The following is a 23,358-nucleotide window of genomic DNA, read 5'->3' as shown; positions in this document are numbered from 1 at the left end:
GACTGGAGTTCAGACGTGTGCTCTTCCGATCTCTCGTTCAAACTTTGCAATTTTCAGTGTGGCAAACATGCTATTAGATTTAAGAGTTTACAGCAACAGGGGTGCATTAAATTTAAAATCGACTCACAGTATCTTAAAGTAGAGATTTCAAGCTTTCATTTGAAAAAAAGTTCATCATTTTACGATGATTTTTCGCGGAGTTACCGTTAACCAAAGTTGACCAATTTTTGCTCAAAATTTTTCTATGCCATAATTTTTTTGAGCAGTGTATTATAGTTTATGCAAATAAAAAGATTTCCTATCTTAACTGATGATGATGGCTATCCTGAGTTAAACAGTGAAAAAAATCGAAGACGTAATCGGCCCTGACATGATCAAGAAAAGATGATTAATATCGCTTTGCTTCCCTCTCGGCAATCGAAAGTGAATTTTGCGTTCGCGGGCGACGCGGGTCAACAACCTTTAAGTATTCCTCGCGCGTCGATTAGCCGAAAAAAATAATGTTTGCGAAGGATGCACAATATACCCGCTCTCTCTCTCTCTCTCTCTCTCTCCTTCTATGATATTTATGACCAATATAAAAACACCTTACGTCGCATTACAGAATACCCGCATTTGTGCAGGCTTCAGACATATACTTTCATCGGACTCGTACAGTCTAGAGTACGTTTATATTATGCAAAAATTTATGGAAATTTATAAAAGATAAACGTAATTTATTTGCGAAGACAGATTGTGTGCAGAATAAACGCGAAAATTAAGGAATTTACATGAGACGTAATATATGTATGCGTGATCCATTTCATAAATCTCTGCTATATTTTAGACGGATTATCTTTATCCGCAATATATCAAGGTATCTTATGCGACACACGCGACACCATTTATGCGGGATATAATTCATCGATAATGGCTTTTCCGTCACCGGGACAACGCGACATAATTGTGCAACTAATTAGGTGACTGCGGAAACGTCGAACGCGCTTGCATTTTATAATACGCGCCAATATTTCAGGATACTTCAAATACTTTCGTAGATAGCTGCAAAGATTAGACTATAGAGATTTACGAGTACGTCTTAACTTGCCATCAAGGACAGCAGCGAGATTTCGCCTTGCTGTTGACATTCTTGCGTAACAAAACGTATTTTATATTGACATGGGAAATAGACATACGATCGAAAACCATGAACGCTTATTAATATAGAAGTATCTTCTAATATTTGCTTTCGATTTCGTTGTTCAAAAGAAAAAGCAGTATGTTTCTAATAACTCATTGTAAACTCGATATGTTAAATTTCTTTAAAATCCAAAACCCAAAATCTAAGAAATTTTTAAACTATTAGTAATTCTATAGCTGTATTTCAATTGATAATTCGCGCTGCAAATCTCGAGTACAATGTTTCTTCGATTCAATGGGAATGGAAAAGTTTTAATTTTAGCCAGAGTTACGCATATCCCGAGATAGAAAAATCTTAGAGATACCTTCGGCTAAAAAGGGAAACAGTGAGAAATCATAACGAACAATTTTCTGCGGGCAGCCCGCACATACGCAGACGTAGACATTATCGGACGTAATTACAACGTAAATCACGCGTACCACTTATCACGCGATCGTCGGGAGATCTCGCTAAGAGCTCGTCCGGCTCAACGGTCCGCCGCGCGGTATTAGCGATAATATTGGCGATTACCGTTTCGTGTCACACACAAACGCACGTGCGCGCGCTGTGTATAGAATCTCCTTTAACCCTCTGCGGTTGAATATCGGCATTTAACTGACCGCGGACTTTTACTCTTTTGCACGAATGCGTCGGCGCGTAGCCGCGTCGCAATTATCCGTACGCTTAGAGTTACGAGTGAATTGCGAAACGGCAATCTACTTTAAGTACCTGGGTGTATATAGCTGATACCGTTAACTCGTCTCTTGATTATTTTTATTACGACCGCACCGCCAAACGTGCTAATTATTGCGGGGTGATCTAAATTAGCTCGTAAGTTGACTTGTAAGTTTTGTATACGTCGCAATGCCTTTGATATTGCGTCTCGGTAATCATCTTCAACAACTGCCCCTTTAGAATAAAAACTAAATTCTTCATAAAAGTGTCTATTACGCAATGCGTAATAGCAAATCTAATAAATCCGGATTTCAAAAAAATTATTTCTCTATATAAAATTATTAGACTCGAAAGAACGACACTGTTTCTAGCTGTTTCACTTAAGCTCTCTCGAAATTATACAACTATATTTTCAAAACATTTTTGTATTATCTATGGCTAAAACGTGACTCGCAAAACATTCAGATGCCTCTGTGAGCAAATAGATCAAGTCCAAAAGTACTAGCTCGCGGGAAAGGAGAAGTGGCCATAATCGCGACTGCAATAATCAATCGACGTGCTTGTCGATAGTGCAGCATTTATGTGTGCGCCGTAAAATCGAATCGGTTTTACATCGACCCACGCTAACTCGCCGACCCAGTTCGAGATCCGAGATTCGCGACGGATCGTAACGGAAAAAAAGGCAAAAAAAAAGAGAGAGAGGGAGAGACACGTCACTCGTCACTTCGCGCGCGGATAGAAAGCACCGGTCATCGATCGCGCTTTCCTTCTTACGACCGATTACGCGCGAAGAGACGTCGGGGTTCAGCGAACGACGCAATAATACGCGCGTATGTACGTACGTACCACGCCGACGCGCTTCCTTCGCCGCGCGATCGAGCGTGTATCCGGCAACTTCCTTCACCGTGTGATCGCGGCGGAAACGCGCGAGAGAAGCCGACGTGTATCGGGAGGCTGGAGATTTATTTCTCTCTCTCTCTCTCTCTCTCGCTCCTCGATGGCATCCGGATAAAAGTGCTTCCTCGCGTGCACCGCGCGTGAAGGAGCAAGTGTGAAAACGACGTTACATGCATTAATTCGCACGCATCCGCGGTGCTCCCTTTATCCGCGACACGCGAAATAATTCCACTCGATTCACACTCGCGAGCCGTGAGAATACGCGTATATCGATCCCAACGTAAATTTTCATTGTCAATATGTCTCTCCGCAATCTCTTTCCGGTTTCCTACGTCTTCCTCTTCCTTCAGAATTTTTATGCGACATTCGTCATTCGAAATAATTATAATCGACGCGATTTGCACTTTTCGCGCTTGCAGCATCTTTTTCGTATAAGGTATTTAACTATCGATTTTTTATCTTTATGTCTGAAAATTGCATCGATTATATGAATCACGGTTTTGAAAGCAGGATGCGAATTTTGCAAAGATACTTATTTGACAATGTGCGCGCGAAAGCGGTACGAATCAGCGGACCGCGAGATACGAGAACGAGACGTGCGGAGAATTTCCCTGCGGAGAGAGAACATGAAATATACCGAAGGTAACACCTTTTACTCCCGTAATATAATGTGTAGCATTTACACAGCTCGATGTGTACGTGCCGCTACATTAATCGCCGAAGTCTGCGGCTCCGTTTCAATTTCTACCTTGGAATTTTTGCGCCGGCTTCCTGATTCAAATTTATGCTTGTATTTCTTCGCAATGTCAACGACGAACAAATGTAAAAAAAACCGCGACAACAATATACTGTACGTCCTGCAATCGGTTCTGTTTATAATTATGTCGGAAGTGTACTTTCACAGTTCGCGCGACGAGCGGAATACTCAACGCTCGAGGTCAAAGCCGATATTTGTTATAACTTTATAACAAGTAGTTGTGTCCGTATCAATTATTTTGACTCCCGTGAAATTTTCTAGCAGAACGTATTTTAAATATTTGTTTAAAGACTCTCTCACTAGACAATTTACGTCGTCATCAATGTACACATTTACGATATTATTACGATTTATTTATCGCAAAGTTAGTTAATTAAATTATAAACAAACAAACTTAAGTTAATTGAATTGAAGTTAGTCAATTAAATATTTATTAACTGTTAAATACATCGACCTCATCTTCATTCACTTCTGTGTATCAAATCCCTCAATTACCACGAATAAGGTTTAATGATCAGCGAGGACTGTATATCGCTCGGGCGATATCAACGGGCACATTTATAAGTCAACACAGGACCACTTTACTCACCGTGAGCTGCGTCTTGTCAGGTGCAATCGCCGTGATCTCGACCGGTCTCGGCTCCGGCGGGTTCGCCCTGCTGAGAATCGCAGCCGGCATTTTCGCGACGAGGGACAGCCTCCTGGTGAGTCGTCTGCCCAATTCCGCACGTCGGCGCAGCCTGACGCGGGGTCCCGCGCCCTTGTAGCTCCCAAATTCCATTCTCGATCGAACTCACACTCGATCAGAATCCTTTTCCTTCCTTCCTCACCAGCCGCTCTCGCCGCTCATGGTGACACACACGATGACGGCATACAACCGGGCGTCGTCGTCGTCGTCGTATCGCGCGTCGTATCGGTTATGCAGTTACGTGATTACTCGAATAAACGTCGTGCCCTCGTCCAATGTCCATCTCGAAAGCTCCAAGTTTCGCACGGGAAACGAGATATCCCGGTCACGGTTCACTCATCACTGATCGCGCGCACTGGTCCGCACAGGCCGGCGCGGACTTCAAGTAGATACTCCAACAATTTCGCCGCCATTTGCATTTTCCGCCGGTTTCAAAATCGACTCGCGCTGTCTGTGCCCCTCCGCGTACGACTCGCGCTCTCCGCTCCGCGACTCGGAAGTATATCTCGCACCCGAATTACAGTCCCGGATGGCGATCTCTCTCACCGATGCAACGCGCGCGCGCGCGTGCGACGTAAAAACTGACTGGATGCTGGAGGTAAAACACTCATGCACACGAGCCTCCTTCGCCGCGAATGAAATTAGCTGAATGAGGAGGACGGGGGGGAGGGGACGAAGGCGTGCGAAGAGAGCCGACGACGCGCGGCCACACGTAGCTACATTCATGCACCTGCGGGGGCACCGCGCGCGCGCGACATACGGGGGGTGCGGGCACGCGCACGAGTCGGCCTCTTTTGTTTTCTTCCTCTCTTTTCGTCTCGAGGATTCGAAAATCGAGGCGCGGAAGGAAGAACGCCTGTCGCAGGATCCCGCCTGTTCGGGGCTGCCTTCGGCCGATCGCTCGCTCCGTCTGCCTGACGCGCTTCGACTGAAATTGAATCGCGGCAGCCTCCTACCACGCGGTCCGCCGTCGCGCCGGCCACCACTAACTAACCGCCGCCCGCCGCCGTCGCGCCGCGCCCCCCCCCTCCTCCTTCCTCGCGCCACACTTCGCCTAGCGTTGCTGCGTCGGTGCGTGCGAGGAGCCGCGCGCCGCTCGCGTTGGTAAACAAAACATGGCCCCCCTCCTCCCCGCCGCGGGAGGAGTTTAGCGTCGCGCGCGCGACGACGCCCGCGGTCCGGGCGTTCAAGACCGATGATGTAACGACCGGGTGAGCGCACAATCTCCACGATATTATATACGGACGTCTCCGCGGCTAAATTACTGCGCGACACTCTATTCGCGCGCAATGTTGCTGACAACTTCATACATATACCGTACGTATAACTTCGTACCAATTTCATAGACGTCGTTAACTTATGAAAATAAAATGTAAAATGAATCTCTCACTTTCTCGATTAGATTAGGATTGATTGGCGGTTCGCACTTGCACTTTCTGCGCTACTCTTTGCTTTTTCCCCTCCCGTGTTCCAGTAAACATCCATCATTTCAGAAAATGTTTTAAAAAAGGTGTAAATAAGAGAAACAAATCTTTGGTTCTCGATTTCCAATGCCTGTTTCTGTGAGTAATCTGAGTGCAGAAAGTCAAGTATAATAAAACGAACGTATACTTAATAATAATTTACCGATTCGAACTTGAACGCTGTGCCGAGTTTTTGTCTTCATCTTAGCAATGATATACATTGACTTGTGTCGAGGAAATCAACCTAGAAATAATCTTGATAGACGAAATAGAACTTTTTCCTAATTAAAAGTTAAGATCAAGAGTTTTTTTTTAATGGGAAATACGAGACGCGCTAGTCTCACTTTCTATTAAACGCGCTTCCCTTTCCTCTTCCTTTCCTCGTCTCTCTCTCTCTCTCTCTCTCTCTCTCTCTCTCTCCAAGAAACTCCAAAACATTTCCTTTCTTTGCCACGAGAGTAATTAAAACGAATCGATTTTCGTTCAACAAGACATAATCTCTGCGAAACGTGATGTTGCCGTGTGACGAATCACGGGACCAATTACGCTTCGTTGCGCTTTTACGCGATATTGAATAGGCGAAGGTGCATCGCGCGACATCCGGTGTTTCTTCAGGCGAAAGCCATTGTTTCTTCGCGAGAACTTGTAATCGGACGCGTAATCGGAAGTCGCAGAAGGTGCACGCCGCGTCCACGCGATAAGAAATCGGGGAAAACGGTCGATTTATATCCGCGGTCCGCGCGCGGCCGCGCCGGCGAGCGTCGTTGACAGAAGACATCTCAACGACGCGCGCGGCGTCGACGTCGCCGGCGTTTCCTTCCCCGCCTATAAATAACGAAGACCTATTAGAAAGCGCATTTCTACGCCGATCGCGTCGCACGTATGTCCCGATCGGTTGCATAACGCATCGCTATACCTCGCGGCGTTCGATATCCGTCCAAGCTCGTAAACGTGCGTGCCGCATCATGAATGCCCTATATTATAACGCGTGAATATGCGTGCGTATATCGGGAGCTCGATCGGGGGCGTATTCGGAACGCACATGCTTCGTATCTAACAATAAACATTCGCACGTCATGAGTGTAGTTGGTTATACATTCAATAATAATTAATTTTTTATTACAACAATATAATAATATATAATAATAAACATTAATATATAGGGTAACTGTCCCCTGTCTATTAGTGTGCTTTTATATTTCATTAAGTCATATTTTTATGAATAGGTACAGAGCACACTAATAGGGACAGTTACCCTATAAGAAATTAATTATATATACAATATTACTATATTTAATTACATATAATTATTGTAAGAAATTAATTTGTCCGATACAAGTGTGTCAAAACGATTTTGCAATAAACTTTTACAGTTGATTTTTAGCGAGAAATAATTCTGAGAGATGCTGAGTTTTTAGATATACATATAAATCTGACTTTATCCATACTCTCTCTTTCAAATATTGCAAGTTCTGAATTCGCGACCTGTGGAATCAATTGCTCATTAAAATTAGAAATTTGCGATTCGATAGTTATCAACAGATTGATCGGGAAATAGGGAAAGATTAAAGGCGCCGAAGATTCAATGATTGCTACTTGTCTTGAGAAAGGTTGGTGAAATCGATGGTTAATATAACGTTTTTCCTTTCGCCGCGAAGTAGCTATTCACAAACGCGAAATGAAGTCCGAATCTCCTCGCGTGCGTTTGTATACACAAATTGAAACTTGGCGGAAGCGACATTCGCACCTTTCACCCTTGATCCCTCGCCGTTTCTACGATTTCTTCTACGGGCTCTCATCATGCGTCTGTGAAAAGTACACGGCCTTGCGCGGCCTTATGTACCGTCGAAGTTGCTGAACAAGGTGCGCCGTATAAACCAGTATATAAACGCGCAAGAGTATATGAATAACAAAAATATAATCGATCTTTTCTAAACCGCGCGCTTCTATATATGAGCATACGAGAAATGCTGGAAATAAATCGAAATTCCTAGATCATATAGAAATTTCTACAAGAAAATTAGGAAAATACATATATATTCAAGTCTCTGATCTTGTCGTTTCTCATTGATGATCTCTACGTTATGTATCTCTAATAAATTTAAATATATATTTTTCATTTAAAACTCCAAACTTACTAATTGTTTCAAAAATAAGACATAATTATATGTCCTGATATGTATATATTAATTATAATATATATATGTGTGTCCTAAGTTTTCAATTATTATTTCATTTTTTCGCATAATTTTGTTTACTGTATATAATCATAATTGTCTCATAATAATGCGCGCGCATTTTTTTTTCCCCGAAAAGAATCGCGACATAAATTAAAATTCCTGCCAAAGACAAATTATTTATAATTTCTTCCTCAGCGACTCTGTATCCTCTAACTTTATCTAATCTTTTTTTTTCAGGTGTTAAACAATAAAAAATTAACAATCATCATGTATCCAAATTTTATCGGACAAATTTGTTAATTTTTAATTAAGTTGATCGGAATCTCCAATTAGACATAGCGTTTTCGGACGGAGCGAGTTCGAGAGCGATTAATGACGTCACTTGCTCTATTTTAGATTTCTCATTAGACGAGAGGAGCGTATGACGTTTTATTAATCGCTCTCGGAGCGATCAAACCCGCTCCGTCCGAAAACGCCAATAGAAAGTTCATCGTTGGAGATAAATCTAACGTATATGTTTCGCCAACTTGAGGTGTGGTGTGCTCTGTCGGGTGCTCGGAGTACTAGACGGCACCCCGACAAAAAAGGGCGAGCGACATCTTCTACTGGTGTCTGCCCGACGGAATTTTTTGACAATCCGCTGCGCTGCCTGGTTTTCCGAGATAATTTCGGAGTAATCGCGAGCACGCCGGCCGCGTGAAATAGATGGCGTGTGCGAGTGCCGCGGCTGCAGGAACGGCGGGTGGAACAATTCGCTCCGAGGACCCCACGGACACTACCGCGCACAAGCATGACAGATCAGAGCAGGGACCCGGAGTCGACCGCGGGCATCGCCGCGGAGCAAGCGGGCGCGCGACGAAAGTCCAGGCGGGGAAACCCAGGCGGGAAGCTCGCGACGCTTCTCCGACGGTGCGAGAGTAATCGGCGTCAGGAGTACAAGAGGGAGGACCCGATGAGCGACACCAGGTCGACGGAGGTGCACAGATTCAGAGGCCCGTCGGGCAGCAGGCTGTCGTTCCTCGATTTCGTGTGCAACGTCAAGAAACACCTGTTATTGAAGAATCTATGCAAGTCCAAGAAGAAGGTAGGCGTTTTTTTTTCCCTCCGCACTTCTTCATTCCCTCCTTTGTCTGGAGCAGGGGATCTCTTCTTTACTCTTCCTCCGCGATGATCTCTCTGTTCCTTTTGCGCGACATGTGTCTGGTCTGAAATAATCCTCTCTCATTTCGTTCTTTTTCAGAGCAAAGAGACAGAAACAACGAGTTCTTGCTCCGGTACGAAGCAGAACAACGTTATATCCGTTATTGAGTCTCTTAATTCTTGCCAAAAGCGAGATGCTTCGAATAGCGAGCAGGCCTCGTCGGACAGACGATTTTTGTGTGAAACCAGACTAGGTGACGTGCTCGAAAATTCCTGCCACATCGAGGAGAGTGTAGCTAACAGCATGCGATATGGTACAACTGGCCCAAATCTTCGTACAGTTCCTACAAGACAGCAAAATAAATCGACAAGCGACATTGGAACTGTCGGCGAAGCAACGCAACCCACCTATTCTGATGCAACAGTGGCAGTTTTTAATGCAATAACAGATGCTCCTGGGGTGAACGAAACGTTAAATAACGAACATAAAGTCAAAGCGAGCCTCGCGAAGGAGCTGCTTAATCTAAGCAAATATGGATGGTACTGGGGTCCCATATCAGGAGACGAAGCTGATGCCAAACTCATATCTGAGCCAGATGGTGCATTTCTGGTTCGGGATTCGTCAGATGACAGGTATATACATCGGATAATTTGACTTTGCAAGATTTTATATTTTCATAGATGCTAAAATAAACTTCTATATATGATTATCTCTGTAGATACGTCCTAACACTCAGCTTTAAGTCATCTGGAAAGATGCTGCATGCGCGTATGGAACACAGCGGCGGCCTATTTTCTCTGTGCAATCAAACCGAGAACGAAGGCTTCACTTCGGTGGCTGCGTTAATAAATCACTCCATGAATTTCAGCCAATCCGCTGTAATTTGTTATTCGAGGCCAAAATATCCAGGATATCCGTCGTTTCCGGTCAGATTAACGAAACCAGTGAGCAGATTTACTCAAGTAAGGAGTCTGCAATATCTTTGTCGTTTTGTCATTCGTCAGTATATTAGATTAGATAATATACACAAGTTGCCTTTGCCAAAAACTATCAAAGGATATATTCAAGAAGCGCATTATTAAAATTTAACAGATATAAAGAAATAAAGAATGTTGAGATTATAATAATGAAATTATTTTTATCAAGATATATCTATATTAATAAAAAGAGTGGTTTAGATCGAGAATAGACTTCTATGATGAAATGGCAGCAAAAGTATGTATGTGTGTACGCACATGTACACCCATATACATATATAAATTTGAAAAATTTTTTTATCTTCAGTACGAATGTTATACTTTGCAAAAATATTTTCAGAAATATTTTTCTCAAATCATGATGTATCATTATCTAATATCAAAAAAATGTTGAGCAGATAACTGTAAATTATTAAAAAATTGAATGTTAACGTTATTTTTTAAGTATTATATGTTATTTTTATTGAATATATATGAAAAGAGAATATTTCATATTTATTACAAGTTTACGTAAGGAGAAATTTGCAATAAAATTTCTGTAAGTTAATTATCATAGATAAAGATTTTAACTTTTTCTGCTATTTTATGATAGCAAAATGTGAAGAGCAGTAGGATTTTTATATAGCTGATTCCAGATCGATGATTATACTTAATTATGATAATATGCAGGGTAAACGAATAATTGTTTTCTAATCTATTGTTAAAAAAAATGTTGATACAGTAATCAACATTTATATCTTTATATTTTGCATGAAGATAATATAGATTTGCTACCTATTTTATTGTACAGATTTTGTTAAAATATATTACTGTGTAAAATAAATTAGCTCTATGTGCTAATGTTTCCTTTCTTAACTTTGGTTTTTTAATAGAAAATTAGGTTTTCCCAAATAAACTTCTTTCTTAATTTTAATAAAAGATTTTTAATTACACTTATTTGAGAACATTCATAGAACCTCTCGTTTCCTAAAATCTTCTTTTATTAATCTGTTTTAGCTGCTTTCATTTATTCAATCCAAGTATATTGCGAGCCTAGAACAAAAAAAAATAATTATATATACAGTATATCAAAGAGATGACCTACAATTTTAATTATAATCTATCGGAAATAATCTACCGTTATAAAAACAGTTGTAGCCGTCTCTGTAACACGATTTAAGGCTTCATCTGGCTTGGTTGAGTTGAACAGCAGTGTTTGTATTTGTAAAGTATCTTTTATTCGCCTGTCTAGGAACAACCAAGTCTCTTTATGGTCTTCACTTGTATCTTGCAACATGTACAATTCAGTGGCTTTATAAATAGCCGCTAATATCATTCTCCTGGTATACCAGTTAATCTGATCGAAGTAATGTACTTTGTTTAAACGGCACACGTATCCAAATAAAATCGTTCTTATACAGATAAAGAGCAACATCTACAATAACTTACATCAACGGACCTATCGCCGGCGTAGTAGCAGATATCATCGACTAGAGTTAATAAATTTGCCAAGGCGGTCGGTACATTCGGCGGAAGGGACATAATAGCCATTGCTTGCGGCCAGGTTTTTTTGTAGGGGATCACCATTCTCAGTCGTATTTCCACGGCATCGTAAATCTGTTGTTCCGGCGTCTTCTGTGAACTCGAGGAATTTGCTTTGATGGCTAGCGCCTCTTTTTCCAGAATTTGATTCAATTCCCGGTTGCACGTAGAATAAAAATACTGTACTAAAGCCGCGCTACCGTTTGGAAATAATCCGTGTATCACGCCCGGATATCCGATCGACTCAGCACCTTCGGCATCATAACTTTCAGTTAGATTATTTTTATTTAATTTGTATGTACAATAAAAATAACGTATATCACGGTAAATCGCGATAATATAAAAATTAAGGTAGCAAATAAAAAATAATTGGCTTAAACTTACCAGCACTGATAGCCTGTTTGCTCCATCCCACGTCGGGAACAAATTTTAAAGAAGCGTCAAGTATTTTTATCTTAATATTTTTCTCATACTCCTCGTCGTTCTCTTCATGAATAGATTGCTGCGATTCTGCTTTTCTACTATTATCATTTTCAGACTGATCGGCCAGCAAAGCCCTACAAGTCCATAAACGTCTAAAACCTAATAAAATCAATATTTACTTTTAAAATTATCTACATTAGATACGCATTAAATGTATGCTACATAAGAGTAAGAGACATAGGAATTGCTAATGTTAGTATAATTATTAGTATTAATTTCATGTAATATTTATAATTTATCACAGACATGCCTAATGATATCAATAAAAGACATAGATTTAAAAAAAAAGGTTTTATTAAATCTTAAACAACAATTACAACTTTACAATAGCATGACATTTTCATTGATTGATCTTATTTCGACTCAGTACATCCATCAGACTTTTCCACACATTTTTCATTCATGTCTATGCATTCGTTAACTCGTATAAGAATACTTTCCATTACATCTAAACCATTTATCACTTGATAACAAATGGAAATTTTTTCAGCGATCGGCATAACTGGTAATTGTTCACCGCCAACGGTCAATGCAACTTCCATATGAGCCTTCATTATCTTGCTGTAATCTTGTTCTTTAGCTAAATCCTTTTTCTGTTGCTCCAAATCTTTCGTCTTCACTCTCCAATGTGCTCTGCACAAGTCTATGCCTTCTCTCAACGGATTCAGATAATCCTTTTTTAACATATTTATCATATTCCAAGCGCCCGTCTCATTATTTTTATCTCTGATAAACAAGAATCTCAGCAAGTTCAGTGCAGTAATGATTTCATCTGATATTTCCACGACATCGGACGAACTTCCGTGTGGCAGACTGCAAACCTTTTTCAATAACAATTCCATATTCCTTCCGAGAAACTGGGGATTTCGTGGAGTTGAATCGAGACATTCGATGATGGAAGATTTAAAAATGCCAGTGATGAAGCTCAACAGACCAGAATGTTCGGCAATCTCATATAAATACAACATAATAGTGTATCTAGCTTCCAAGTTAAACAACTCGATATAGTCTTGAAAAACACGTACTGCCTTCTTCCGTTGCTTATCATTATCAGAGTAAATCATCACTTTAATGATAGGTTGAAACAACTCTGTATATATATCCAGTCTTAACACCTCAGAATCTACGGAGCGACGTGGAATCCGTTTTACAACGTTTTCCATGAAAATTAATCCATTGTGGATTGAATAATCTTCGCTTAGCAATATCTTGAAAAAATATGTACACGCCTCAAGAACGTAGTAAGAATTATATACTTGTGGTACGTTTATCCAATTGTTCTCTTTGGTAATTATATAAAAGTAAAAATTAGCATACTCTGTATTCGATACATTAAAAGTCCAGTCGCAGGGCTTGTCGCTGTGCGAAGAAAGTTCCTTGTTTCTTTGACGGTATTTACGTAGCGGTTTAACGGAAATAAGTTTTCTACTACGTTTGCCGACAATATCCAAAAAATATAATATATCTCCGGTGAAGTGAAGTACGTGTGTCACTATAATATCCACGAGTTCTTTATACGCCGTTTCTTCGCCTATGTATTTGTCCAAGCAGCAAAGGGGTTTTTCACATAGAGAGATAAGAAAGCCCACGAGATGATCCCCGAGCCCGAGTCCATGGTCCTTTTTCTCCTTAGAATCGATATCTTTCGCCTCTCGTATCAACGGTTCTAAGAACAGGGTGATTGCCTTATACGTACATATAATTCTGTCGATCACTGGATCATCCGGATCATCAATTTCGTCTGGCAGTGGTAGAGCTTTATTGTAGCTTTTGATGGATTTCAAGCACCGAAAAATTACTCTATCCTTCCTTTCTATCCTCATCAGGCAAGAACGCATTGCATCCAGGATGGTACAGAAATGCACATGATCGCTCGCGTGCTTCAAGTGTTTCGGGAATACGTTTACGGCTACGGTGGCCTCACAATTCTCAGCTATGAACGTCAATACGTTTGAACAGCAATCAAACGACGCTTTCTTCTGTCGTGACGCGGAGCTCGTGAGATTCGGAACGACGGCAGACACGATGTCGCTCAAGCCACTTTCAGTGATCAGGCGATCCTCCTTCAAAAGTTGTATGATTTCCGTAGTTTTACACTCGTCGAGAAGGTCGGTGACCCGGTTGACGAATACCCGCGTCAACATGCTCGTAAAGCTGACGATGGCGAGAACATGTAAAATGCAGCTAAAATTATTCTTCAAGAAACATTTCCATGTACCTTCTATATATACATACATACATACATTTACCCTTTCTGTTCCTGGTTCCTTCTCGGGGTTGTTCAATCACGTGTTTACGAGCTTTCCATCAAAGAAATACGCAGATACGTATATTTTTCCTGTTGTCGTCCTTGAAAAAGAAACAAGTATCTCCCAAAAAAACGAGGGTTTTTTTCTTCCTCTTGCTAGCCGTCACCGGTGACTTTTAACATGCTTCCGACACGTCTCCGTTCGGGTTGCACGACACGCAGCTTCTCGTCGTTCAATTCTCGAAAACGCGTCCTCACGCGAGGTTATGTCTCCGCGCAAGAGCGAGACACAAAATGACGCAATAATCTCCTGCTCTCAATGCGAAAATGTATTCACGGAATGGAACGGACTTGATCGAACGACGATCGAACCGAAAGAAATTCGACAACGCGAAAAAAAAATCATAGAGAGAAAGATCCCTTCGTGGGAGGAAATACAAGGCGAGACGAAACGTGATGCATGACAGGAGATTCGGTATCTTTCACAAGTCACCAATTCGCTTACCGGCCACTGCTAGCTTGCTCCGCGCCGAGCGGAAGGAATTAAACATCGCCATGTCGCCGAGTGTGCCAGTCTCGGGTTATTCGAGCTTCTACCGTGCGATCGCTAAGGAGTATCCCGACGAAACGTGCATATTCCTGTTCTCGAGGCGAGATCAAATTTCCACGAGGTGACCTCGCGCGATCGCTACGTCCAAGCGGTTGCACCTGTGGTTTTTTTTCAAGGTTAGAGATAAGGACGGATTATCTACGTTAGCCACATCTCTCGAAGCAGTCTCGGAAAGCGATAATGTGGATGCTCGTATCGTCGAGCGTTCCACTTTTCGCGGAATAGCAAGATCAATGAAAATCAGATAAACTTAACCTAACATTCGCATTATCGTGGATCGGAGGCGCATGGGGGATCACGTGGGGCTTGGCCAATCGGGGAAAAGAAATCTTTGCTCTTTTTGTCCCAGCTGAAGTGTGGCGTTGATGTGGTTGCGTCCAATGAACGCGCATTCACGGCCGGCGGAGCCGTCTGCTGAGTTCTGTATGTATATGTGCTCGTCGAGTCGTCAAACGATGTGATGTCTGTCTTCTAACCTCAATCACTCCGCGTGATTTCAACTGCGATTCAACGGTCGCGGAGCGTTTGATTAAAGTTGTCGCGCTTGACCGAGTCAAACGGAGAGAGATTACGTCGCGAGAATTTGATTTCTCTCTCGAAAATGGGCGATTCGGACGAGGAGAATTACGCGACGTTCGGCGTTCCTCTCGACCCCTTGGACGAAGGTAAACGCAAACAAAATAAATTACGGCGCGTAAGAATAAATAATTTTGCGTTGCGTTATATCGGAAATAATTCTCGGTCTCGCAGAGAACATCCCGCGAAAGAAGCCCGTCACGATCGAGGATCAGTACGCCTACGACGCCCAGGGTAGACGCAGGTTTCACGGGGCGTTCACGGGCGGCTTCTCGGCGGGATACTTCAACACCGTCGGCACCCGCGATGGCTGGAGGCCGCAGCAGTTCAAGTCTTCCAGGAGCAGCAAGGCGGACAACGTCGTTCAACGACCGGAAGACTTTATGGACGAGGAGGACACGAGTCTCTTCGGGATTGCTCCCAAGGGCATTCGTGCCACCAGCGATTATGACGATCACGGACAGAGGGGAAAGAAGAGGGAAAGGATAAGTCAAGAAGGTCCTATCCCTGGTACTCCTATCTTGAAAGAGCTTCTGAAACCTGTCAAGTTAGTATTTGTAAAAATTAACAATTTCTGTAACTTTTAAATGGTCAAAGGCATATTTTTGTCGGAGAAAGAGCAGGAAATTAATTGTTTACTGATGCATGCTTGATTTATATTCATATTATATGCATACTTCTTGTTTATATTTAAACAAAGTCATATTGATTTCTAATATTGTTGTAATTACAGAGAAACAGTGGGTATCGTTCTACTTAAGAAAATGGGCTGGAAACCTGGTCAAGGCGTCGGTTCCAGACTGACAAAGAAAGAAAAGCAGAAGATCAAGTTGCGTAATGAAAAATTAAAACTGGCACAGGATAATCTTGAAATGGGAGCAGAGAGCAATTCTGAGGACTCGGACGACGACTCCACCAATATTACTTTTGCACCCGACGATTACGAGCCATTCCGGTGTAAACCGAAAGACAATTATTTTGGCATCGGCTACTCGGGTCTAGACAGGCGGAAAGTCCTCTCCGGTCACATCAACCTTTTCGACACCCCGGCGTTTTGCGTTCGAGATAAAAACAAGAAATTGTCGATTCGCGGCCAGGCGTTCGGAGTCGGTGCCTTTGAGGCTGACGACGAGGATATATACGAGAAGGAAGACATGTCGCGCTACGACTTTGCTTTGGGCCCCGAACGTAAGACAAAGACAAGATGGTCTCAGGACGAACCGAGTAGCTCGCAGACCGATTGTGTCGAGGGTTTTACTTGCGCGAAGGAGAAACTGGAGAGCAAGAAGGTCTTCAAACCTCCGGAATTGCCAAAGAATTTCGCACCGGTACACGCTGTTAGGAAAAGTAGGTTTTATCCGCCGATTGCAACCCCGATAGAAAGTAATAAACGCAAGGAGCCGTTGAATGCCACAGACAGAGCGCGGATCTTAGAGGATTCTGGCGAACGTTCGAAGAAGCCACAGGTGCCATCGAGCGCATCCGTTGCCTCTAATATTATCTCGAAAACCTTGAATTTACATGGCAAGCAACAAACGGAAGAGAGAAGACAATTGGAGAAGCAGCAGAAGACGACGAGCAACTCTTGGCTGGACAAATTGAACGCGCAAAACTTTGTCAAAGGCGGCATTGTCGATTCCGGACAGGGTGGTTTAAAGAAACTGGAAGATTTTAAAGAATCTACGCAATCAAGCACGGATAAATCAGTGGAAGGTGATTCATCGGATAAGAATGAAACGAAGAAATTGTTCCTGTCTGATCCGGACAAGCAGAAACGATTCGAGCAGTATCTTATCTTCTTGAAGAACGGCGAGACGGACAAGTTCGAAAGCATTCAACCACTTTCTATGACCGATTGGGAGAGAGAGCGAGAGCGCGAGGAATTCGAGCAGGCGGCAAAATTGGAGCGCGCGAATAATTATATGGCGGATAAATTTGTGCACAGCGCTGACGATACAACGGAGCGAACGGATCCGGAAAAGGACGTGAAGGAAGCGGTAAGATTGAAGATGTTCGGCAAACTTACGCGACAGCGGAGCGAATGGAAGCCGGCTAGTATCGTTTGCAAGAGATTCAATATTCCCGAACCGAAGGTCGGTTGTGCGACGATCGCGACGGACCGGAAAGCGGCGAGATTTTCGGTCTTTGATTCCTTAGACTGGTGCAGTACATCGAAATTCACGAAAGCTACGGATACGGTTGAGTCACAAGTGGAGGAAATCCTCCAGCCGTCGAGGAAACCGGAAGAAAATATAAACGAAACGATTTCCAGCACTGGTCCCAATAATATTCCGTCTAACATCTATCAACCTTCGGAGCCTGTCTCTGAGAAGTTTAGAATCTTCGAAGCTTCCTATGAGAAAGTTTTTGGCAAGGGTATTCAAAATATTCCCTCTGCAACGTCAAAAGATGTCGGACAAGATGTGAGAAATAATTTAGAACCTGAAACACTTCAGGAAGTAAAAGAGAAAGAAAGAACAACTCCCGAGCCGATGTCTGCGTTCAAAGATCAATCAGAAGAAAAGAAGGATCTGTTCAAGGCGATTTTCCTCAGCAGCAGCGAGGATTCCGACAGCGAGACGGAGGACAATGTCGACAGTGAGGCTGTCAAATCGATTTTGATCGGAAAAGATCTGAAGGAGATAAATGTGCAACGCAACACGTCGCCGCCGCGAGGTATCTTCGCGAAACTAGATCTCGACAGCTTGGTGACGCAACCGAAACGCGTTAATGACGAAGGTGCGACGTCTAAAATCTCGGAAACCAGTTTGCCAATTACTGGTGAATCGCAAATCGATCCTACGGATCGTAACGACGTAACTGAGAACGTAGAGACTGCGGTGCCAGATATGTATGGTCCCGTTCTGCCACAGAGATTATTGAAACAAGACAACCCTACAACAACGATGCAGCTAGAAGCTGATAACACTAACCAAATGTTGAAGCCAGTATTTCGAAGTGTCGTGGTATCGAAAAGCACGGATGATTTGAAACTCGGTGGAAAGTGGGTGGAACGAGACAAGGTGAAAAAATCGAAGAAGAAACATAAGCATAAAGACCATAAGAGCCCCAAGCACAAGAAAAAGTCTAAGAAAGAGAAACGTTCGAAACGTTGATTTTCGTTCATTTTATCTATTGAAGATTCGAGTAATATAAATGATAAATCGATTTACAATCGTGTGATGAAAATACCTGTCGAGTACACAATATAATTGTATATAAGGACGTTCAAGATGCTTTATGTCCAACTAAGACTGTTCCATATATTGTTTGATTAATTAATATTTATGCACTTGTTTCGCACTGCATACATGTACATACATCTGTAATATAGACTGAAAATATATGATATTTGAACTGTGATTCAAAGCAGTTCTGAGCATGTCAACAAATCTAACACGATTTGCAATCTGATTCAAGGTATTTTTCAAATGACTCCGAGATATACAGACAGTGAAACTTTATACATTATATATTTTCCAATGATTGTACATTGTACAAAGGATATGTATATTTTACACACACTCATGTTCATGCACGAGCCATCTCTTATCTGTGAAAAACTTTCGTAAAGTGGATATATTAAACGGGGATTACTTGTTCTGAATATTAACACGTTATCGTAATTTAAGGATTTAAGTAAATCGATTGGATGCTATCGACATACGAGGATACACGTGTACGTGTTACTTCTTCTATTAACAAAATCATCCCGATATATAATAATTTAAATACGAGTTTAAGCAGTCCGCCTTTTTATTACAGTGTCATCGAATGTAATGTTTCTCTCTCTCTCTCTCTCTTTCCCTTGGGAAGTAATCATGACGTCTAGTCAAAATAGTCTCTTGATAAGATCGCACATGCAGGAGTATTAATCCGATGTCATGGAGTTCCTCGAAGCAGGTCTGCTAGAATTGCCGGTTCCAGTCTTTTTTTCTACGCTGAAAAGGTATACTATTTATTAGATATTGCTATTTTTGTTTTTTAATAGTAAGTTATTTTTATATATTTATATATATAATATTTAATTTTTTTTTTTTACGTACCTGCTGCTTCTTGAACCTCTTTTAAACATCGCTGTTAATTTCTTCTTTAAATTCTTTTTCTCCGTCTTAAGACTTTCGTTGATGCTGGTTTCAGAACCAGATGTCTGTCAAGTATTCAATCATTTTAATAAATAACGTTCTATTCAAATAAAAATAATTCCGAATATTTAAATGTCTTCTTGCCTGAAGCGAATAGTCGGTCATGTTCGGGTCGTCGACGCTGGACGATTTAGTTAATTTGTGCGTTAATTTTCGTATTATGCCCTTGCCATATTTCTTATCCCGCTCTAACATTTCGCTCTTTGTCGAGCCTCCGGAAAGGCGGCTAAATATAATAATTATCAAGTATCATTTAATCAAGTATATTCATTATTTTATGCGTCAAAAGATATTCACGTAATTTTTTCGATACCTGTCTACACTGGAATCTCTCTGTCGACTATTTCCGCGAGACTCGACTTCCGATCCCTCCAACGATTGCATGCTCGACAAGTTGCTGTCCGTGCCCCAAATAGCTGGAGACTATATTTTATGCAAAAGTTAACAGTAGTCAAAGGTGAATTTGTACTTTACAAAGAGACTTTCTGTATATGACTTCCTGTATTTACCTCTTGACGCCCTGTCGTTTGTTCTAAAGAGAGACTCTTTCTCTTTAAACGTGGTTTCCCGCGATTTAACACTACTCCTTTACCTGGATCGCTTTCTACAGACGTCGCTCTAAAATACAGCAACATAATATTTTTCACGTTCTCACACTGGTTTGGCAAAAAAAATCAGATGAATTATAAATCGCAAAAGCTCACCTCTTGCCTAATTTTTTCAATCGCATTACATTCGTTTCATCTGCCGTCTTCTTTGATTCCTTAAGTTCCTTCGCCACATCCATTAATTTTTTAATAGTGTATTCTAATTTTTCGGTTCTTTCGCCGAGTATTGGAGTTACGACTGCAAACACGATTGCGCGATTTGAAACGACATTAACAATAAATTATTTATATATATAATGAAAATCCATAAAGTTTTATTTCAGAATACCTTTGACGTCGCTCTTTGTTTCCAACATTGGTGATGATTCCCTAGATTTTGGTCCCTACGAATAATTATATATTTTTAAAGCGTTTATAATTTTAGATGATGTTAATAATTGTCATAATGTTATGTCGTTATTAATATTCTAATCAATATCCACATTGTACCTTCAATCGTCTCGGCGGTGTTGGAGTGTATACATCGGGCGTTCCATTCTCCGTTACGGTATTTAATTCAGGAAACAGCTGCAACAAATCTTGTACTTGTTGCATAAGAATATTAATGTTCCGCAGTTCAGTTTGCTCCAATTTGCATTTATTTAATATAATTTCCTTGAGTTCTTGCCTCTCCTTCTCATGCCGCTCTTTTTCACGTCTCATTTTCTCGTTGCTCGTTCGTAACTTTGCGTGCGCGTCACGCAGCTCGAGTAAGTCGCATTGCAACTAAAATTGATTAATTACAATTTTTAAAAAATGACCAATTTTTTGACGACTTTATATTCAAAGTGCAGATGAATATTTAGATTTAGCAGTATACAAATTTTAGTTACCTCCGATAATTTTTTCTTGTTTTCATCCTTCTCTTCATCAAACACTTTTTTTAGCTGATCTTGTCTCCTTTTATTTTCAAGCCGCTCCTTGCTGCGCTCTCTTTCTATCTGCAAAAAACAACGCTCGTAGAAACGTAAAAAGTCTGAATTTACTATGTCATCGTGATTACTTGATAAACTGCTAATCAGTACCTCGAATAGCGTCTGTCGCAAATCTCGTGCTAACGTTGCCGTTTCTTGCAGTAATCTTTGATGTTCTTCTCTTTCTTTTTGCCAAGCCAGTTCCATACGTACTTTCAATCCTGGAATCTTTGAGCGTCCGCTAGTGAGCAACCGCTCCTCCTCCAACTGCAATATCGTAACAAATAATGATATATTTGGAAATTTATTATTTGCGCACGCGCGCGCATATAATAAATCTAATATAATTACCTCATTAATTCGGGATTGCAGTTCAGAGACTTTAACGTGACTAGCTGATTTTTCCGAAACCAATTCAGCTTTCAACCTAGAAGCTTCCAGTTTTGTTTCGGAAAGTTCGTCTTCCATACAACTGATTTGTTTTTCTAGTACTAATATATTAGCTTTTGACGATTCTTCGTCCTAGAATAACAGGAAAATATATTTTTTGATATTATAGGAAATGAATTAATAGTAAAGAGAGGATAGAAAACAGTAAAAATTATACAATTTTTTAAGAATATCGTCAAAATCTTTAAAAAAATAATTCAAAGATATTGGTATAATAAAACACATTAATTAATTTTAATTAATTTTATTAATTAATTTTTATGTGTTTTATTAATTTTAATTAATAAAATACATTAATTAATTTTAAATTATATCATTAACTACTTACCTCATCCGATTTTCCTGAGGATGCATTAGAGAGTCTACCTTGTCTCGTGGACTTTAACTCGCCTATAGTTTTTTGCGCGCCTTCCAACATGTGCTTATAAGTATCTCGTTCGCGCTTGTACCGTGATAATTGATTCTGGATTGCCTGTATTTCGTCGTTGATCGCCGTAATTCTATGTTCGTAGCGCATTTTACACTGCGCTAGATCTGCTTTCTTGGCTTTTTCCATGTTTGCCAAAGCGTTCTTTAATTTCCGGATTTCCGACTCCAATGCCGTGGTGTCAGGTGTTAACGCTTGATGAATCTTGGAAACTGCCTGATAATCTTTCAGTTTTGTAGACAAGTCATCATTCTGTAAATTAAAATAATTAAAATCAATTTTTTAAGTAAGAGTAACATTAAAAATTTAAATTTGAAGTTTATCCAAAATAATATAGAACCAAAAGTGGACAATATATTGATGATTTGCATACTCTTGAAACAGTAGGATTAAACATATACAATAGATAATATGTACGTACCACTTTTCTCACATCTTCCAATCGTTCCAGTAAGGTGGAATTTTCTTTCTTCAATGTATTAACTTCATCGTTTAATTCTTCTACAATAACTTTGTTCGGTAATTGACTGTCACGAATTTGGCTCTAAAATTATAACCCAACGAAATAAGAATTTTCAAACAAAGGTTTATAATAATAACTAATAATAATCTTATGATGAAATCTCTATACCTCAAGAGCAGATTTCTCTAATCGCCACTCACTCTCTTTCGTTCTCAACGAATTACGAAACTCTTCAAGTTCGGTTTGTATATTTTTCAAGTCTCTCTTATGCTCCGAGCATTTGCTACAATAGAAAGTAAGATTAAATGAAGAAAGTTACATGAGGCATACAATATTGTTGGCAGTGAATTCTTACTCCTCACACCGTTAGTGTTGAATTGCTGTTTACCTATTCAGAGATTCATTCTGCCTTTCAACCTGTAGCTTTGAGTTCGTAAGCTCTTGATATTTTTTGGTAAGAGTCTCTTGCTCGTACTGATGTTTCTTAATCTCATTCTCGAGATCTGAAAATTTTGTCACGTTAGGTCCACGATAAATTTGAGAAATAAATTCAGAAATAAAGCAATAAAATTTTCAAATCCCATGTGATATACTGTACTTGATATTTTTTCATTATAAGTTTCTTTCATCTCGTTCATGCGTTTTGTATTTTGCCCAGCTTTTTCTAAGGAAGTTATCTTTTTCTTAAGTGTCTCTACTTCGGTTTCCTTCGCTTCTTTCTCACTGTTAAGTTGCGACGTTAATTTTTCTCTCTCCCGTTTAAGTTCCGTAAGCTCCGTAGTTAGATCCGTGATCTTCGTTGATGTGGTAGACTTTGTATTTTCTAATTCCTTTTTCAAACGTTTTACTTCAGCATCGAGCTTGGCTTTCGTCTGTTCAATCTGTTTTAATCGAAAGAAATAAAACGAGTATACCAATATAGATTATTAATTTATTA

At 40.7% G+C, this 23,358-nt stretch overlaps 6 protein-coding genes across 9 annotated transcripts in view; 2 read left to right on the top strand and 4 right to left on the bottom strand.

Annotated features, from left to right (window-relative positions):
• Window positions 1-5,100, bottom strand: part of LOC105459342 (rho GTPase-activating protein 20-like) — a 184,053-nt gene extending 178,953 nt beyond the window's left edge. Inside the window, exon 1 of the mRNA XM_011705284.1 lies at window positions 4,078-5,100. Within this exon, the coding sequence (XP_011703586.1) occupies window positions 4,078-4,269 (192 nt within the window). The 5' untranslated portion in view covers window positions 4,270-5,100. The remainder of the gene's footprint in view (window positions 1-4,077) is intronic.
• A 3,272-nt stretch (window positions 5,101-8,372) lies between these two features.
• Window positions 8,373-10,235, top strand: LOC105459340 (suppressor of cytokine signaling 6). The gene is made up of 3 exons (XM_011705282.1): window positions 8,373-8,903; window positions 9,060-9,592; window positions 9,679-10,235. The coding sequence occupies exons 1-3, from the start codon at window positions 8,610-8,612 to the stop codon at window positions 10,040-10,042; spliced, it is 1,191 nt and encodes a 396-aa protein (XP_011703584.1). The 5' UTR covers window positions 8,373-8,609; the 3' UTR covers window positions 10,043-10,235.
• Window positions 10,236-10,632: 397 nt separating this feature from the next.
• LOC105459339 (ubiquinone biosynthesis protein COQ9, mitochondrial) lies at window positions 10,633-15,067 on the bottom strand. The gene is made up of 5 exons (XM_011705281.1): window positions 14,695-15,067; window positions 11,843-12,040; window positions 11,366-11,709; window positions 11,055-11,273; window positions 10,633-10,969 (listed from the first exon to the last, which is right to left on the bottom strand). The coding sequence occupies exons 1-5, from the start codon at window positions 14,744-14,746 to the stop codon at window positions 10,940-10,942; spliced, it is 843 nt and encodes a 280-aa protein (XP_011703583.1). The 5' UTR covers window positions 14,747-15,067; the 3' UTR covers window positions 10,633-10,939.
• LOC105459337 (glomulin) lies at window positions 12,214-14,687 on the bottom strand. 3 transcript variants are annotated; one of them, XM_011705279.1, is made up of 2 exons: window positions 14,185-14,687; window positions 12,214-14,125 (listed from the first exon to the last, which is right to left on the bottom strand). In XM_011705279.1, the coding sequence occupies exon 2, from the start codon at window positions 14,083-14,085 to the stop codon at window positions 12,295-12,297; it is 1,791 nt and encodes a 596-aa protein (XP_011703581.1). In that variant the 5' UTR covers window positions 14,086-14,125; window positions 14,185-14,687; the 3' UTR covers window positions 12,214-12,294. The 3 variants fall into 3 exon arrangements, with proteins under 3 accessions (XP_011703581.1, XP_011703580.1, XP_011703582.1); XM_011705278.1 differs by having other exon boundaries at window positions 12,214-14,095; XM_011705280.1 differs by having other exon boundaries at window positions 12,214-14,095; window positions 14,191-14,687.
• An 89-nt stretch (window positions 15,068-15,156) lies between the features above and the next one.
• Window positions 15,157-18,772, top strand: LOC105459336 (G patch domain-containing protein 1 homolog). The gene is made up of 3 exons (XM_011705277.1): window positions 15,157-15,464; window positions 15,550-15,922; window positions 16,109-18,772. Exons 1-3 carry the CDS (start codon window positions 15,401-15,403, stop codon window positions 18,489-18,491), a joined length of 2,820 nt encoding a protein of 939 aa, XP_011703579.1. The 5' UTR covers window positions 15,157-15,400; the 3' UTR covers window positions 18,492-18,772.
• A 57-nt stretch (window positions 18,773-18,829) lies between these two features.
• The window catches only part of LOC105459335 (trichohyalin), a 10,830-nt gene continuing 6,301 nt past the window's right edge, over window positions 18,830-23,358 (bottom strand). For both annotated transcript variants that reach the window (XM_011705275.1, XM_011705276.1), the window contains 16 exons: window positions 23,020-23,302; window positions 22,810-22,924; window positions 22,590-22,704; window positions 22,380-22,502; window positions 21,860-22,210; window positions 21,433-21,603; window positions 21,193-21,348; window positions 21,001-21,108; window positions 20,618-20,893; window positions 20,457-20,511; window positions 20,225-20,366; window positions 20,030-20,138; window positions 19,834-19,943; window positions 19,605-19,746; window positions 19,422-19,525; window positions 18,830-19,316 (listed from right to left, as the gene is read on the bottom strand). In XM_011705275.1, the coding sequence (XP_011703577.1) occupies window positions 19,247-19,316; window positions 19,422-19,525; window positions 19,605-19,746; window positions 19,834-19,943; window positions 20,030-20,138; window positions 20,225-20,366; window positions 20,457-20,511; window positions 20,618-20,893; window positions 21,001-21,108; window positions 21,193-21,348; window positions 21,433-21,603; window positions 21,860-22,210; window positions 22,380-22,502; window positions 22,590-22,704; window positions 22,810-22,924; window positions 23,020-23,302 (2,430 nt within the window). In that variant the 3' untranslated portion in view covers window positions 18,830-19,246. The remainder of the gene's footprint in view (window positions 19,317-19,421; window positions 19,526-19,604; window positions 19,747-19,833; window positions 19,944-20,029; window positions 20,139-20,224; window positions 20,367-20,456; window positions 20,512-20,617; window positions 20,894-21,000; window positions 21,109-21,192; window positions 21,349-21,432; window positions 21,604-21,859; window positions 22,211-22,379; window positions 22,503-22,589; window positions 22,705-22,809; window positions 22,925-23,019; window positions 23,303-23,358) is intronic.

This window comes from Wasmannia auropunctata, unplaced genomic scaffold, assembly GCF_000956235.1.
Source record: "Wasmannia auropunctata unplaced genomic scaffold, wasmannia.A_1.0 LD334196.1, whole genome shotgun sequence".
NCBI classification, from domain to species: Eukaryota; Metazoa; Arthropoda; class Insecta; order Hymenoptera; family Formicidae; genus Wasmannia; species Wasmannia auropunctata.
This window is presented reverse-complemented; position numbering and strand designations above follow the sequence as displayed.

Excerpts from the sequence above, each read along its gene's own strand:
- LOC105459336 (XM_011705277.1), top strand. The coding sequence starts at position 15,401 with ATGGGCGATTCGGACGAGGAGAATTACGCGACGTTCGGCGTTCCTCTC. Across the intron at positions 15,465-15,549 it reads TCTCGACCCCTTGGACGAAG|AGAACATCCCGCGAAAGAAG; the intron begins GTAAACGCAAAC and ends TCGGTCTCGCAG. Across the intron at positions 15,923-16,108 it reads GAGCTTCTGAAACCTGTCAA|AGAAACAGTGGGTATCGTTC; the intron begins GTTAGTATTTGT and ends TTGTAATTACAG.
- LOC105459340 (XM_011705282.1), top strand. The coding sequence starts at position 8,610 with ATGACAGATCAGAGCAGGGACCCGGAGTCGACCGCGGGCATCGCCGCG. Across the intron at positions 8,904-9,059 it reads TATGCAAGTCCAAGAAGAAG|AGCAAAGAGACAGAAACAAC; the intron begins GTAGGCGTTTTT and ends GTTCTTTTTCAG. Across the intron at positions 9,593-9,678 it reads CGGGATTCGTCAGATGACAG|ATACGTCCTAACACTCAGCT; the intron begins GTATATACATCG and ends TTATCTCTGTAG.
- LOC105459337 (XM_011705279.1), bottom strand. The coding sequence starts at position 14,085 with ATGTTGACGCGGGTATTCGTCAACCGGGTCACCGACCTTCTCGACGAG.
- LOC105459339 (XM_011705281.1), bottom strand. The coding sequence starts at position 14,746 with ATGGCGATGTTTAATTCCTTCCGCTCGGCGCGGAGCAAGCTAGCAGTG. Across the intron at positions 11,274-11,365 it reads CCGGCGATAGGTCCGTTGAT|ATTAACTGGTATACCAGGAG; the intron begins GTAAGTTATTGT and ends TACTTCGATCAG. Across the intron at positions 10,970-11,054 it reads CTACAACTGTTTTTATAACG|GCTCGCAATATACTTGGATT; the intron begins GTAGATTATTTC and ends TTTTTGTTCTAG.